General features: G+C 40.0%; 2 protein-coding genes across 8 annotated transcripts; both read right to left on the bottom strand.

Annotated features, from left to right (window-relative positions):
* Nucleotides 1–126: 126 nt before the first annotated feature.
* On the bottom strand, nucleotides 127–10,815 carry srrm1 (serine/arginine repetitive matrix 1). 6 transcript variants are annotated; one of them, XM_058090458.1, is made up of 17 exons: nucleotides 10,668–10,815; nucleotides 9,804–9,893; nucleotides 9,065–9,187; nucleotides 6,596–6,766; nucleotides 6,326–6,414; nucleotides 5,160–5,405; nucleotides 4,862–5,038; nucleotides 4,660–4,779; nucleotides 4,290–4,498; nucleotides 4,084–4,161; nucleotides 3,878–3,964; nucleotides 3,617–3,752; nucleotides 3,026–3,112; nucleotides 2,189–2,656; nucleotides 1,899–2,085; nucleotides 996–1,169; nucleotides 127–856 (listed from the first exon to the last, which is right to left on the bottom strand). In XM_058090458.1, the coding sequence occupies exons 1-17, from the start codon at nucleotides 10,686–10,688 to the stop codon at nucleotides 746–748; spliced, it is 2,574 nt and encodes an 857-aa protein (XP_057946441.1). In that variant the 5' UTR covers nucleotides 10,689–10,815; the 3' UTR covers nucleotides 127–745. The 6 variants fall into 6 exon arrangements, with proteins under 6 accessions (XP_057946441.1, XP_057946447.1, XP_057946445.1 ...); XM_058090461.1 differs by having other exon boundaries at nucleotides 734–856; nucleotides 1,025–1,169; XM_058090459.1 differs by having other exon boundaries at nucleotides 739–856; nucleotides 1,010–1,169.
* Nucleotides 10,816–11,911: 1,096 nt separating this feature from the next.
* Nucleotides 11,912–14,790, bottom strand: tdh2 (L-threonine dehydrogenase 2). Of its 2 annotated transcripts, XM_058090465.1 has the most exons (8): nucleotides 14,309–14,790; nucleotides 14,034–14,076; nucleotides 13,886–13,956; nucleotides 13,638–13,787; nucleotides 13,148–13,320; nucleotides 12,975–13,065; nucleotides 12,627–12,896; nucleotides 11,912–12,552 (listed from the first exon to the last, which is right to left on the bottom strand). In XM_058090465.1, the coding sequence occupies exons 1-8, from the start codon at nucleotides 14,493–14,495 to the stop codon at nucleotides 12,419–12,421; spliced, it is 1,119 nt and encodes a 372-aa protein (XP_057946448.1). In that variant the 5' UTR covers nucleotides 14,496–14,790; the 3' UTR covers nucleotides 11,912–12,418. The 2 variants fall into 2 exon arrangements, with proteins under 2 accessions (XP_057946448.1, XP_057946449.1); XM_058090466.1 differs by lacking the exons at nucleotides 13,886–13,956; nucleotides 14,034–14,076.
* Nucleotides 14,791–15,168: the final 378 nt, after the last annotated feature.

The following is a 15,168-nucleotide window of genomic DNA, read 5'->3' on the forward strand; positions in this document are numbered from 1 at the left end:
TGTGCTGGCTTGATCGAATGTCCTATTAGTATTTACAAGTGTCTCTTGTTACCCATTAAACGCTTTTGAGTGTTACCCCTCGTACAAATGGAAATGGTATTTGATAGAGCATTAAAAGAACAGAAATCCTATAAAAGGTTTTAATTCTGAAAGGATGACAACACAACTCAGGGTACTAAATACAAAACAAATCATTCTCACATGAATTAGCTTGGCTCAAGGACGTGAAAAATGTATCAGTTGAGATGGCTAAATTCAAGGATCCTCTTTAAAACAAACCAAAAAACAGCTGGTTAAACCATTGTGCACTGCTATAACAACCAGACTGTGACTGCTCAGGATGTACGTGTAACTGTGTATATTGTGAGTGTAGTTTTCCTCTATATGCCATAGCCAGTGGTTCATGCACATCAGAAACAGTCACTGCACATGCAATCACTTCAGGAGAATCTACTTTGGGTTCTGGGGAGGGGAGGAAATGATACCTGTGCATCTCTGCCATCAGTATACATCATTCCCATGCTAATCAATGTAGTAGTTATAGACAACACACTTTTTACAGTTTAGATAACAGGCTGACAAATCACGCTCAAAAGGAACACCTCAAAATGTACCAAATCTGTATAAAGAAAACAAATGACTGCAGAACTGACAGTTTGTACATTCTAAAGCTGAATCAGGTTGATCACAAACATGAAGGTTACACAGAAACTTTTTTTCGGGGGGGGGGGGGGGGGGGGGGGTATTAGGACATTTGTGATGGAGACACCTGGGCCTTTCGCATAGAACGCAGCGCTTTCTCTCGCAGGTGTTTCTCAAGGTCATCCAAGCTGTCATCTACTTCACTCTCTGATTCCTGAAAAAGGACACCATTTCATTTTTACTAAAGACATAATCTTGTTTTCAAACAATACACCCATTACTGTCATATTACACAGTATACTGAACAGGAATTAGAAACCCTAGGGCGCTTAGGAGAACATAACAGACATAACCTTTCGTGATTCACCATCTTCATCCCCACCCTGGTTCTGCTGGCTGTCTCCAGTCCCTGCGTTGCCGCTCTTCTCCTTCTTATGCTTCTTGTGCTTCTTATGCTTCTTGTCTTTTTTATGCTTCTTCTCCTTCTTCTTCTTCTTTTTCTTTGCGCTGCCATCAACATCTGAATTCTGCAAAACATTTTAAAATGTAATTAAAACAAACTCCAAAAATTAAGACAGTATGGTCTGAAGGAAGAGAGTAGTAATAAAACAACAACATCTAACAATTACCTGCATTGCCTAAATATTTAAGTTATATTGGAAAACATCACACAATGACATTCTCGACTTGTTCAGTTATGTGTATGTAGATAAACTGGAGAATTTTAGGCTATGTCCATGAGAATCTTAGGCCATGTTCACATGAATATGGATCGAAAAAACACACACATCGGTTTTTGTCTTTATTTGATGATTCAGCTCAAGTCCCACAGATTGCAGTCATCCCATTACAACCACTCGTCTACTGTTCGGCTACAAAGATTCTAATGAAACAATGAAAGCAGCTTCTCTATGTTCTCTCTATGCTTCTAAATATGTCGTAAGTACATTCTAATGAAATATTTTCAGCTATCACTGTGGTCCACGTACTGAAAGACATGATAGAGCAACTCATTAAGCAAATGTGAACTACAGTGGACAGACGTTTTTTCCCCCCACACTAGAATGGTGTAATCATGTGTTTTTAAATATCTGTATTAGTGTAGACATGGCCTAATAGTGATGTGAGGGGTGAAAGCATGGAGTAGGAAATTCAGCGTGTGTAAAAATGTTAAAACTGATTTTCCTGCATAGTATTCAGAAAAAGCAATGGTAAGTTAAAATAATTAAATGAATAACCATTAACATAAAGCCAACCTTGCTAGGTGACCGGCTGCCAGAACCACTGCTGGCCTTCTTGGCTGGTGGCGGGGACACACTGGCAGAGCGAGATGGTGACGGGGAGGCGGACGCAAGTGCTGGGCGTTTCACAGCTGCTGGCTGAGGGGAAAGGGATCGAGACCTGGAGGAAACCCTTCTCAAAGGCTGGGCACTCGGTGAAGGTCTGTGGTAGAGCAAAGGTGGTGATAATGGGCCATTTATAAAGACACAAGTACAATCAAATCATGTTCCTGTACCAAAAAAATGCCACAAGCCACGTGACGTACCTCTGGTTGTTGCGTGGCTCTGGGGTACGTGAAACTCGTCTGATAGGCTTTTCATTGTGTGATGGTGAGTGTCTTCGCTGGTTGGAGGTTTCAAAACGTCGCACAGGACTGTTGGAACCTCTGATAGCACGGCTGCGGCTTGCAGGGGAAGTGGAGCGATGGCTTGAAGCTGCTGCTGGAGGCGATCGTGCGTCCCTACTTGGCCGACCGGAAGCTGCCATGGGGCTTCTTCTCTGTCTAGGGGGGGAAGAAGAGGAGGGAGGTGTGCGCCTCCGCTGAGCAGGAGAGCCTCTACGTTTTGGGGATCTAGAAGTGCGCCGTTTCCCTCCCGGTGAAGCACGCCTTGTGGGAGAGCTAGATAATTTCCTCTTCTGAGTCGGAACAGGTGAAGAGCTGTAACGACGCTGGATTGGAGGTGAATAACGTCTGTTGGAAGGAGATCGTCTACGGGGAGGTGGGGAAGGAGACCTGTAAAGCACCACAAGTCATTTAGGCTTTAAAAATGTGCTGAAAACGATGGGACTCGCAATGTCCAGTGAAGTTGTGAAGTCACAATTTTTTAACACAAGCACTTGCACAAATGTACAAAGAAGTTAGACATGTGCTAATAAGGCTGATGCAGTTGACACATCGGTATACCTGCCACAAAATAAGGATACACTTGTGTGTTCTAAAAATACTACTGTTTAGTTTTATAAATATATAAATATTTATAAATTATTTTTTAAATTAATTTATGTATATATTAAAAAAACACACCACTTGACATTTGGCTTTTGTTTTTGGTCCATATCGCCCAGCCCTAACTCAGATACTATACTAAGAACACTTCAATACCTTCGTCTCGGAGAAGGCGATCTGCGACGCCTTGGGGGAGTTGGAGAACGGCGTCTGCGTGCACCAGGAGATGGTGATCGCCTTTTCCTGAAAGAGATCATCATAATCATGACCACCAAGCAGTCAATGTAATTTTCTGCAATGGTTGTCCAACTTTTTACAGTCATATACCCCTTCACACATTTGACCTGAAGCTCTATACTATATATACACTCTTTAAAATATCAAAATTAAAATAGAAAGTTTGCCAATAATGACAAAGCATCTAAATTATGAAAATACATACGATAAATGCCTGATTTTCAGTAGGTATCCTCCAATCATAGTGACAGGTTTCACTGCTGCGCCGTGCAGGGATTGAAACACGTATATAAAATGAAATCCTCAAGATTTAAAACACTCTTAATGCAAAAAATAATCAAACTGTGCAACTTTGCCTATATGACGCACACAGAGCAATGACCAACTTAATGGTCAATTTCCTTTCTGCTACGTTCTCCTTGCACCGTGAGGCATTCAGACCTCCTTGGGGGTTTGCGTACCATATTTTGGGAACCTAAGATTTTCTGCATATAATAATATTATACTGACCTAGGAGAGGCATCTCTGGGTCGCCTACGCATGGAAGGTGTGTGGCTACGTCTCTTCCGAACATCCCCATTTCTTGCACCTGGTCCTGCCTTTGGCCTCTTAGATATTTCATCTTCTGAGGAGGAGGATCCTGAATCTGAAACCAACACAATTTATTTTAGAGCAGCACTTAAAGCCTTCATAAAGCAATCGGTGAATGTCTTGGAAAGACTTGTTACGCTATGTGAAGGGGAAAAGATCACAGATAAAAATGCATACAACCTGAAGATGACTCCCGATTTTGTCTGCGATATTGTCGTCTCTGTTGCACTGAATCTGCTGCTGTGCCTTTCTCAAGTTTATCCTCATCTGAAATATTTCATTTTGAAAGGGCCAATATCAGCTACAATGGAACTTAGTTTGCAGAAAACCAGCTTAATGAGAACATACTGGGTCATTGTGTTTTATTTTTTTCTAAAAGCACCTACCTGATTCGGACCCAGAGTGCCTGGTTTTAATGTTATCCGAAGGTGAATCACCCCTTGCACCAGCTTTTCTCTTAAAACCTAAAAAGCAAAATTAGATAATGGATTAGGCGATGCAAAGTCATGGCTGTATGTACCTTAAAATTATGCAACGGTAAATAAATCATCCCATTTAGGACAAAAACAGACACAAATGTAGAGGCCTTTACCAGATGATCTGGGAGGAGATGCTGAACCTCTTCCCCTTCTCGCCCGTGGTGATGGCGATCGCCTGTCTTTCCTGGGGGGGCTAATGGAGGCATCAATAATGTGGGGGGGTTTTCGCAGGGGTGAGTTGGATATTCTTTTCATTAGTTTTTTGGGTGAGTGAGAGCGTGAGGAGCTACTGCCATATGATGAAGCAGAGCGAGAGCGCCTCCTGTGGGACACAAATGAAAAAACATTCATTTAAATTAAAAATTACAAAGTACAAGTACAGGTATGGTGGAAACAATCGTGGCCCAGTAGAAACATAAAAGTTTTGGCAATGAATTAGAAAGGCATACCCAAACCCCAAATAAAGTCTGAGAAAGCACCAACCTGCGGACAGGAGAACGCCTGTGTCTGTTTCTGGAGCTGGTAGGGCCCCTTCTGGGTGGGCTTCTTCGACGTGGAGACAATCTCCTTCTGGGACTCTGCCTTCTACGTGGAGAGTAGGATCTTAAAAAAAAAACAGGAATATTAGGAACCTTTAAAGCAAGTATTGAATGAACTCAAACCAGCAACAAATGTGAGAAATAACCTTGAACGAGAGCGTCGTTTGCGATAGTGGGAATGAGAACGGGAGCGGCGGTGAGGTCTTTCCTTTCTACTGTCTTTCTCCCTATCCCTGGACCTTTCCTCTTTCTTATTTATCTCATGTGACGACTCTTTGTCTTCAGTCACAGAGTCTGCTTTCACAACCTCCATAACAGTTTCACTGGAGGTCAAGAAAAGGAATATTAGCTTTAAAGGAACCTTGAATTAGTTCAAATGTAGATGATACAAAGTGTACTCAACTATACTAACTTCGACTAACTTCTAACAAGTAAAACAGAGACCTTGTGGAAGATGCCTCTTGGATGACTGGTTCTGGCATGGATCTTCCTGATGTATCAGGCTCCATAGACTTCTCTACAGGTTTTGTGGGCAGCTGCATCAAGGGTGGAGGAGGTGAGTTTCCACCAGCTGGACTAGCTTTGCGCCTTGGGGACCGTGAAGGACTACGCTTCCTTTCCCGCCTCACTGGTGACCTGCGCCGCGGAGATGGTGACCTTCGTCGTGGCGATGGTGATCTCGTCTTCCGTCTGGACAGAAAAAAGGAGAAAGCTGTGATTCCTGCACATATCCAAGCTTCAGTCAGAGATCATCCCCAATATGAACTGCAGTGTTTCCCACAAATCAGCTGGTTAATTGTAGCAGTGTGTTCTGGGGTTGGGGGTGTGTGTTAAGCTGGCATCTTTTGCATAATTGACCATTTGTGTACTCATTATGTTATGTTTTCAAAACCTTTTAAACAACAAAACATGAAGTGCTTAAAAAGGCATACATTTAACTACAAAGGCTAAAGAGAGGAAATGGCCCATAGGAAATGACAGGAGATGTCAAAAGTTTGGGATCATTTGAAACTACCTAGTGTAATGTTTCACTGTCAAATGCAGCTGGCATTAACAGTTGCATAACAGAACTAAACTGATGCTTCAGCACATTACCAAAAGCACCCTGCATGTCTACACACCAGAACTAAAAACAGAGTAAAAGTAACTCAGAAATGTTTCTTACATTTCCTATTATTGGTGCTCTCACATCACAAGTAGGGTTTCAGTGTTGATGTGTATTTATAAAGAACAAAGAATTAAAGTTATGGCAAGCAGAAAAAAAACTATTTCCTTTAACTATGCAATGAGGTTAAAAAGCAGTGGTCCTCAAAAGATGGCCAGGAGGCCACATCCGGCCTGTCAAAGCTTTTCATGTGGCCCGCTAATGACCCAAATAATGTAAACCCTTCAGTCTAACCAGAGAGGTGCTCCTTCATGCAGTACTCAGTGTTGACAATTAATTTGTTGACTACAGCTGAAGCATTTGTAATTATGCAGTTATGATGCCATCTAATGGATGGTGGTCTAACTACATTCCATTCAGTTTATAAGTATGTGTGGCAGCTTTTATTTGTGAAAAGGGTCCACCACAAATAATGGAATGAATGGGAAAACCTGGACTGCATTACCTTCTTGGGCTCTTTGACTGAGCCCTCTCTCGTGAATCCTTTTTGTCGTCCTCCAGTTTCTTCAAAGATGCAAGCTTCTCCTGTTCAATCTGTAGGAAGAGCCCAACACAAGCCTCACTAACAATACAGCATCTTTCGCAAATTACTAAAATTAATAACAAGATGGTTACTGACTGTGCACTGCCTAAGTGAGGTTATTTACTCATAAATTATACTGTATATGTCAATTAACATAAAATAAAAAGGTTCATAATTGGGAGTACATCCCACCTGTCGCTGTTTGATTTCCTCTTTCTTCTGTTCCAAAAATGGAGTTGGGATGCCAGCAATGTTCTCCTGGGCACTCAGCAACAGGGGCCAGAGGTCTTTCATAAACTCTCTGGCATTTTTCCCATTCAGGAAACCCGTCAAGTTAATCTGCATCATCTTGCTATCCGGGTGCTGCAAAACACACCAAGTACGGAAGAGAAGAAAAAGCATTTTGCTTTTGAAATAATGGAACAAATAACATCACAAAGAGGTAGAATCCATCTTTCTACCTTCTATTTCTCAAAAATATACCTGAGATTTTCATTAACTGTACAAAAAAATAATTTGCTAATACTTAAAGTATCTTAATCCCAGGGTACACTGGGGGAAAATGTGATTCTATCTGAAATCCAACTCTTAAATTTGATAATGTGAGATAACTCAAGAGAGAGAGTTCTAACAGATCAAAACTTGCATGCACTATTGCTGTCAATGCAAATTTTAGTTGTTGCTCCTCAAATATATACACTATTAGTTACTATGAATCAGATCTTGTGTTTAAAATGTCCTCAACGATATCCCCTCGACTTAAATCTGTATCCCTTCCCATCCCATATTCCCTTGTACAGTCTCCCCATAGTCTACCTCAGGAGTTTAATAAATATCCACAATACAGAGTGCATTAAAACCCAACACTTTAAGCACAGTTCCGGTGTCTTCAGTGAGTCCCGTGGGATCAGTGGGCATGGAGCTCCCTTGGCTTGCTTCCGCCTCACTACAGCTTGAGACTCAACCACCTTGAGCTTAATGTTATATCATTTATCTAAATTGCAAGAGACGAACAAGCAATAATGAGTACAGAGTAACACAAAAAGGTGTTATTCAACACATGAATGTCAATTCAATAATCAGTCTTACTATTATCAGAAGTGCTATTTAACTTAGCTTAAACAATCATACCTACCCATGAAATATGTAAACAGATGCACATGTGGTTATTTGTTTTATAGAAAATTCAAGACTAACTAGAAGGCCTCTGACAATACTGACTTCCACCAAGATTAATTACATGTTAATGCGGCTTGCCTATCAACACTGATGCTTATTACCATTTCAAAAGGGAATTCATTGTATATTATAGTATTCTGAGATTACAGTGGAACCTTGGTTAGCATCATGAATTCATTCCAAGGGCCAAAACAAAAGGATGTTGACGGAAACAAATTTTCCTATAAGAAATTATGTCAATCCCACTATGCCATTCCAAAAAAAAAAAATCAGAGTCAACCCCTGACAACAAAGGATGTTTTGTCGTAAAATAAAAAAAACAGTGTGAGTCACACAGCATATTAATATGACGAGACACGTACTACATTATAAGCTAACTGGAGAATGCATGCAAACAGAGGCAAAATCTTGGTGTAACCGAAAAACATGCTAACTGAGGTTCCACTGTACATTAAAAAAAATTGTACTTGGGGGAAAAAAATTCTCAGACAAGTCAAAATTAAAAAAAAAAAAAAAAAGGAGATTGATTATTTATGAGGATTTGTGAACATTACTAAGCTATGGGATGTTTAATGTCTTAATATCCACTAGGCATGTTCATTATATACGAGGGTGTGGTCACAAACCCATTTGTATCACAACCAGGTGAAAAACACCCGATATTACAAAAAATTTGAAATTAGTTGAAAAGCTTCTGTGTTAATGCAATTATTTAAAAAAATGTTACTATTAAAGTAGATCTACTGCAGTCACAATGTACAAATGAAGAACTCAGACACTGGGTGCCGTATTATTATACTGTACATTCTATGCTTAGTTATCAGCCATTTGTAAATGATTACTAACTAAGGGTATATCAGATGGGTTTTCTGGAAAAAAACTGCCTCTTTTGAAGACAAAAAGCACACAGGATTGAGTTTTACAAAGTAAAAAAAAAGGATTTTAAAAATCTGCAAACTTGCAGGGTTGTGAATGCTGAATTGTAAATATGCGGGGATCTACTGTACTTTAAAGAAATATGCAAATTCCCCCCTATATACCTACATCTTCAGCCGCATTTAAAGGGATCTGGACATTTTAATGATGCCCTGTAAATATCTCAAAAGGACATTATTATAGCATTTTTTAGGTGTGTCTATCACTGGCATGATATTAATGATCCCTACATATAACTCACCTCAAAACACACACTGCATCATGAAGGGAGAGTTGGGCTCAGTGACTTTGGGCTCAGGAGAGAGCTAATTAGGTGTTGGTGCTATACTTCTGATGCAAGGTATAACATCCATATTGGTTCAGGCCTTTTAAATCATAAATCACATCATCATTAGAAGTATGCTGAATAAAGGCACTTTTTCACATAACAGCAAAACATTGTTGTTATCATCACACCAATGGCTATTTTAACCACTCATTTTGATTAAGGTGAGCACTTCCCTCAGTTGACAAAAAGTGACAAGTAACCACAATTAAAAGCAATACCTTATCTTCAAGCTGGTTAAATATGAACTCTATGACGACATCATCCTCGAACCCCAAAATCTCCGTCACTCGTTGGGTAATCCAGGGCTTTATGACTTCCAGGTTCACTTTGGTCATATCCACCTATGAATCGGTTAAGATAAGCAAATTAAAAACTGAAGTACAAAACAATATTGAAGTACAACAAAATGTATTCTTGTAGAATTACAGCTGTTTTTCCATTTCTGATGGGATTTTTTTCCACCAACTATTTCAACTTTCTTCTTGTGCATTCTCTTTTCTTAATTATGGCTTTATTCCCATAATATTTAGACTTTATTCTTGTTACATTACAACTTTTGACACAACCTAATTTTGCCCAAATGTTATTCTGTTCATTCTTCACAACATTTACATAAACAATGTCTTTTCCGTTAATATTTCAAATTATGCTACTAAAATTAAATTTTTCCCCAATATTATATTGTTCTCATAAATTTAAAAAATGTTTCTTTTAATATTGTGATTTTATGTGTGGAAATCATTTCCATTTTTTTTCCTTGTAAAATTTACAATCAGTTATCCTTACAATGTACTGTAATCCAATAAATAAAAACAGCCCGCCCATAAATGGCTCCTTTGCTGCACTTTTGACACCCTGCTCTAATACTGTAGCATTAAAAAAACACACACACACACAATGCTATACCACAAAACATACACTTGGGCTAAATGTTGATCAAACGTGGATTTTGTGTACCTTTTTGTCGAGACATTCTGCAAATTTCAGCTGCTTCAGTAGCTTCTTGTGCTTGTTGCTAAACCGGTTGTCTTGCTCCGCGCTAGTGCCCTGTAGAAATACATGAATGAACACATGTCATCTGATCTAAAAGCATGGCAATATGACAACACATGCAAAGGCCGTATATGTCGCCCATCAGACTGTTTCTGTTTGGGTGAAAATAACTATTCTGGGAAAATACCATTACTGCAATTGTATATTTAATGTATTGCTTAATGACTGAGCAGAGCGGCTCGAGGAATCGGGTTATTTCAAGCAATAAATGTAACATATGACATTGATAGCGTCAAGCTAACTTTGGCTAAATAAACAGCTTGTGTAATCCTGTACAGACAAAATCAACAATATAGCAATTGGCATTAAAATATGTTCAATAACAGATTTTACATGTTTTACGATGGACATTAATACTACTTGTATGTGACCCAACATTAGCAATGGAAGCAAGGCGCTCACGAAGGAGGAAACGACGAACCAGCCGGTCGCCATCTTTATTAGCAAAGGCTAGCCGTTTACGTTAGCCAGTTAGCAAAGTTGGACGTCACTTTCAATTCAATTGTCAGGCGAGACTAACTTTAAACTGAATTCACGGTCATAATACGACCTTACAAGTTGTGCTATAGTGGTTAACCTCCGGTCAAAAGACAATTTGTGGCCAAGGCAATGTTGCCTCTCACCAGTTGATAGTCGGAGCCCTACACCGCAACGTTTGTGAGTCGTTCGCGACCAACACGATATGCAGATACCGAATGAACGCACAGAGCAAAATATAGATCTACAGCAACATAGTTCTTAAAACAACGAAAATGTAAAACAACTTACGCGGAAGAAACCCGCGTCCATCTTTGATGAATATGAGAGGATCGAAGGCCGCTGCTGAGTGAGACGTCTTCGGTGCTGTGGCAGCCTCGTGAAGAATGCGCCTCTATCGGAAGCACCGGGAACTACAACCACTGGAGCAGCTTAACTTTGGAAAGCCCACAGTTTACCCTTTCATGCCTTTGCCCTAAACACGACGTGTATTCTTCTTCTTTTTGTTTTATGGCAGGTGGCACCCAACGTAAAAGGTGGACGTGTGTCCTTTCAACAACAAACAACATATGTTTGCCTTCAGTCAAATTGACATTTGATCCTTGTTTATGATAATAATCATAACAATACATTTACATTACACTTAAACACAGGAAATAAACTTAAATGGCAAAATGTGAACACATAAAATCTTCAGCATCAACATGGAGAAGGACAGTAATGTTCATTAAGGTGGAGCAAGGTGTTGCTAACCAATATTGATAAAATAAAATAAATAATATTTGTGAATCAGCTAGGAGACCCGGGTTCAATTCCACCCTCGGCCATCTCTGTGTGCATGTTCTTCCCGTGCATGCGTGGGTTTTCTCCGGGTACTCCGGTTTCCTCCCACATTCCAAAAACATGCTAGGTTAATTGGCGACTCCAAATTGTCCATAGGTATGAATGTGAGTGTGAATGGTTGTTTGTCTATATGTGCCCTGTGATTGGCTGGCGACCAGTCCAGGGTGTACCCCGCCTCTCGCCCGAAGACAGCTGGGATAGGCTCCAGCACCCCCGCAACCCTTGTGAGGAAAAAGCGGTAGAAAATGAATGATTGAATGAAAAAGAATTAAAGTAAGAATTGCAAAATTTTCAAATTTCCCAGTAAAATAAAGAATAAAACCTAGATGGGGCTGCCGTAAATGTCTGCTTGTGCAAGTACAAATACACAAAGTCATAATACAACAGTAAAATCATACATAGCAATACGGAGTACATTTATTTTTTATATGAAGTTTTTATATGAAGGTCTGATTTAAAGCACACAGCATTTAATATATATTTTTCAAAGTAATTACAGAAGGTTTTAATTGTCAACTGGTTTTCACTCATTACCAAAACCACACTATTGGCAAAGAGATTGGGAAAAAAATCTCTGTTAGATGTTATGGTATAGGTAGAGAAGTGTGAACAATATTTAATGTTCGTTTTATTGTGTGAATGCTGAGAGTCAACCATTCACAATTTTATTCTATGACAAAAAACACAAAATGTTATAATGGGCAAAAAAGCATTGTTTATGGTATTGTATGCTTAATCACAGACAAGATGATAGAAAATGAATGATCTGGCAATGGCGGAATCTTGTGTTCACGTTCTCCATTAACTTCTTACTTCAGCTTGGTGACAGCACCTCTCAGCATGCAGACAATATTTTGCGAGAAATTGCAATTACTAGTTTATAAAAAGGTCAGAACACGTCATCACAATCGTCAATGAATGTTACATTTTAACAGCCTGAGCTTCTCGAGTTAAAAATAATGTTGTTTTTTTTAATCCATACCAATTTTCAGTTACAACGACAAATAAAACAACACAGATGAGTATGTAACAGGACAGTATGTACTTCCTGAAAAACAGTCCTAATGTGCCCGTGTGTGTGCAAATGTATCATATTGTCCATTTTACAGAGTTCTGCATGATAATTCAGGATGAAACCAACAGTAGTGTAATGGCAGAAGGTTGAGAAAAAATTTAGTTAGTCCATAGAGCAGATATTGCTAGCTGACTGGTGAACACTTTTCTGGAATGGAGTGCAGCATATCTGAAACCAGCTCCTCAAGCCCAAACGCTGGCGCCCAGCCCCAATCTCTCCTGGCGTTGGTGTCATCAAACCTCACTGGCCAGCTGTCTGCTGCAGAGATGCAAACATAATGACAGAGTCAATGATGTTCAACCTTATATATATACAATATAACAGAGTCATACCAATGGTCTGACGAACAGCGTCTGGGTTGTAGGTGACCTTGAGATGAGGGAGATGCTTGCGGATTTCTTGGGCCACTTCCTCTGGAGTGAAGCTCATGGCAGCGATGTTGTAAGTGCGCAGGGACAGCTGACACTCGGGAGCCTGCATAAACTCTATAGTGGCACGGTGGCAGTCAGAAATGTGCATCATGGGAAGACGAGTGTCGGGGCGCAGGTAGCACTCATGGTGACCCTTGCTGAGGGCATCATGGAAGATCTGAACAGCATAGTCTGTGAATAAAGAGGTTCCGAATGCTTACTCCTTAACACCTGACATGATAGGACAGTATACAGTAAATTCAGATATACCTGTTGTACCTCCCCCAGGATGTGTGTTGAAAGATATCACTCCTGGGTAACGCAAGCAGCGGAAGTCCAGTCCATATTTATGATGGAGGTACTAAAAGAAGTGTATTGATGTGTTATTCTGTGTCAAACGTTGATGTGGATGTTGAATTAAAGGGTCTTTGAAATTGATCCACCTCCCCCATTAGTTCGCCATGAACTTTAGACACCCCGTAGATGGTTCGTGGTCTTTGGACGCACAGGTCAGGCACAGGGTCACGAGGAGAAGAAGGACCAAATGCTCCAATGGTGCTGGGCACAAAGAGTCGCAGACAGTTCTCCAGAGCCAAGTCCAGCACATTATGAAGACCTTGGTAGACAACAGAAAATCAGAGCTACATGGTGGCATTTCCTTGTTCCTCAGTGCCATGCCATGTCTCCCTACTGTGTGTGATTGTGTGATTGTGTGTGTGGGTCTAGTATGGAGGGTGGGAAGGAGGGGCTTTCTTTTGTTTCTTTGTTTTTTCCTTTTAATTGTGGAAATTGTTTTAATTCTGTAAAGCACTTTGTGTTGCATGTCTTTGCAGGAAAAGTGCTATACAAATAAAGTTGATTTGATTTGATTTTGATTTGAAAATAAAAAGCATTCGAAGTGTGACTGATGTAAGCGTGTCTTTTACAGCTGACCTGTAATGTTGATTTTGCGTGCCAAAGCCACATTAGCCTCCCCGACAGCACTCAGCAGGGCACTGTAGTGGACCAGCCAAGTGATGTGGTTATTTACAATTAGTTCTCTGAGATGTTTGTAGTCCAACACATCAGCATATACAAATGGACCTGATGGAGAAAGAAAACAAGGAGGCCTGTCATAATTTATGATTAAATGTGCTAGCAAGAATACTGAATAGAAGTTGTGCAAGTTAAACAGAATATACCACTCTTAAAAACATGGGGTGGGGGCTTCTTTATATCTGACAGGATTACGTTCTCTGTTCCATACTGTTTCCTGGCCAACAATTAAAGCATAGAGTCATCAGATTTTCAGGCATTTTACATAGTAAATTAATTATGAATATAGCTCACCTGAGTAACTGTGCTAGCCCCACACCTAACTGTCCGAGCCCACCTGTATGAAATGTATAACATGTAAATTATAAAATTGCATGGAGTTTTACATAGAAGACAAAATTAGTGTTGTTGTTGTTGATACTTTGTATTCTTACTACACAGGAAAATTATTGTTCCAAATTGTAATCCACAATTACAACAGTTAATAGAAGAAGAGCCAATCTAAGCAAACTTTTTATTGTAAAATATCTATCCCTAATTATTGGCTGCAAGAGAAAGAGATGTCTCACCAGTAATGAGGACACGGGGGTTTTCCTGGGCTTGTGTTGGATTACAAGTCTCATTCCTATTCCACCTGCTTGTGTTTCCATGTATGAAGCCAAAGCTGCGACAGGACAAATTCTGAACCCAGTTGAGAAAACCTCGGCAAGACATACCCAGACCAGCCAAAGCACAGGCTCGTACACCAGATTGCATAGCCGGTAGCTGTCCTTAAAAAATAAACTGAACTTGGAGCATGCTGACAGCACGAAAACTGTATCGGTCGTGTTCAGAAGGAACACTGTATAAAAGTTGTGTTGAATTTCATTAAGCGCACACCCAAACTGAGCTAAAACAGTTGGTACATCCACAAAAAAGATTGAGTAAAGTTTAAACAAGTATTCTAAAATGCAAAGTAGCCCACCCGGCCGGTCACCCGTAAAGCAGCGCCAGTTGTAGAAAGAAGCTTTGTGGTTCTTGTCTACATTTCACATTCACTTGCACTTGTGCCCCTTGCCTAAACAGGATAATGCTGACATGCTGTGTACAGGGATTTGTATTGTGAACAGTGTTTAGCTGAGCTTAACAGGACTGGGGGGTGTGTCCATGATGCTGCCTTTACTGATAATGTGCTGTATATTCAACAGCAGGGAAGTTTACAAAGGTAAGCAACCGATTTGGAAGGATAATAACCATGAAAAAAAATCTACTAACATTATGCACATGGGGATTTACATTGTGAAACCGATTTCTTCTGCTCACTTTTTCCTCAAATGCATACCAACATATGACAGATTGAAGAATCGTGGTGTTCGTGAATGATTTTTATTATTAGTTATTTTCTCCCTTGGCCACAAATCCCAAATCCATCATTAGTTTTTTAAATAAT

Source organism: Doryrhamphus excisus, chromosome 13, assembly GCF_030265055.1.
Source record: "Doryrhamphus excisus isolate RoL2022-K1 chromosome 13, RoL_Dexc_1.0, whole genome shotgun sequence".
Taxonomy (NCBI): domain Eukaryota; kingdom Metazoa; phylum Chordata; class Actinopteri; order Syngnathiformes; family Syngnathidae; genus Doryrhamphus; species Doryrhamphus excisus.

Coding starts and splice junctions, on each gene's coding strand:
- srrm1 (XM_058090458.1), bottom strand. CDS start 10,688: ATGGACGCGGGTTTCTTCCGC. Junction 4,780..4,861: donor AAACGACGCTCTCGTTCAAG/GTTATTTCTCAC, acceptor TTTTTTTTTAAG/ATCCTACTCTCCACGTAGAA. Junction 3,753..3,877: donor AAATCGGGAGTCATCTTCAG/GTTGTATGCATT, acceptor TGTTGGTTTCAG/ATTCAGGATCCTCCTCCTCA.
- tdh2 (XM_058090465.1), bottom strand. CDS start 14,495: ATGCAATCTGGTGTACGAGCCTGTGCTTTGGCTGGTCTGGGTATGTCT. Junction 13,321..13,637: donor ACGCAAAATCAACATTACAG/GTCAGCTGTAAA, acceptor TTGTCTACCAAG/GTCTTCATAATGTGCTGGAC. Junction 12,553..12,626: donor CGCTGTTCGTCAGACCATTG/GTATGACTCTGT, acceptor GCATCTCTGCAG/CAGACAGCTGGCCAGTGAGG.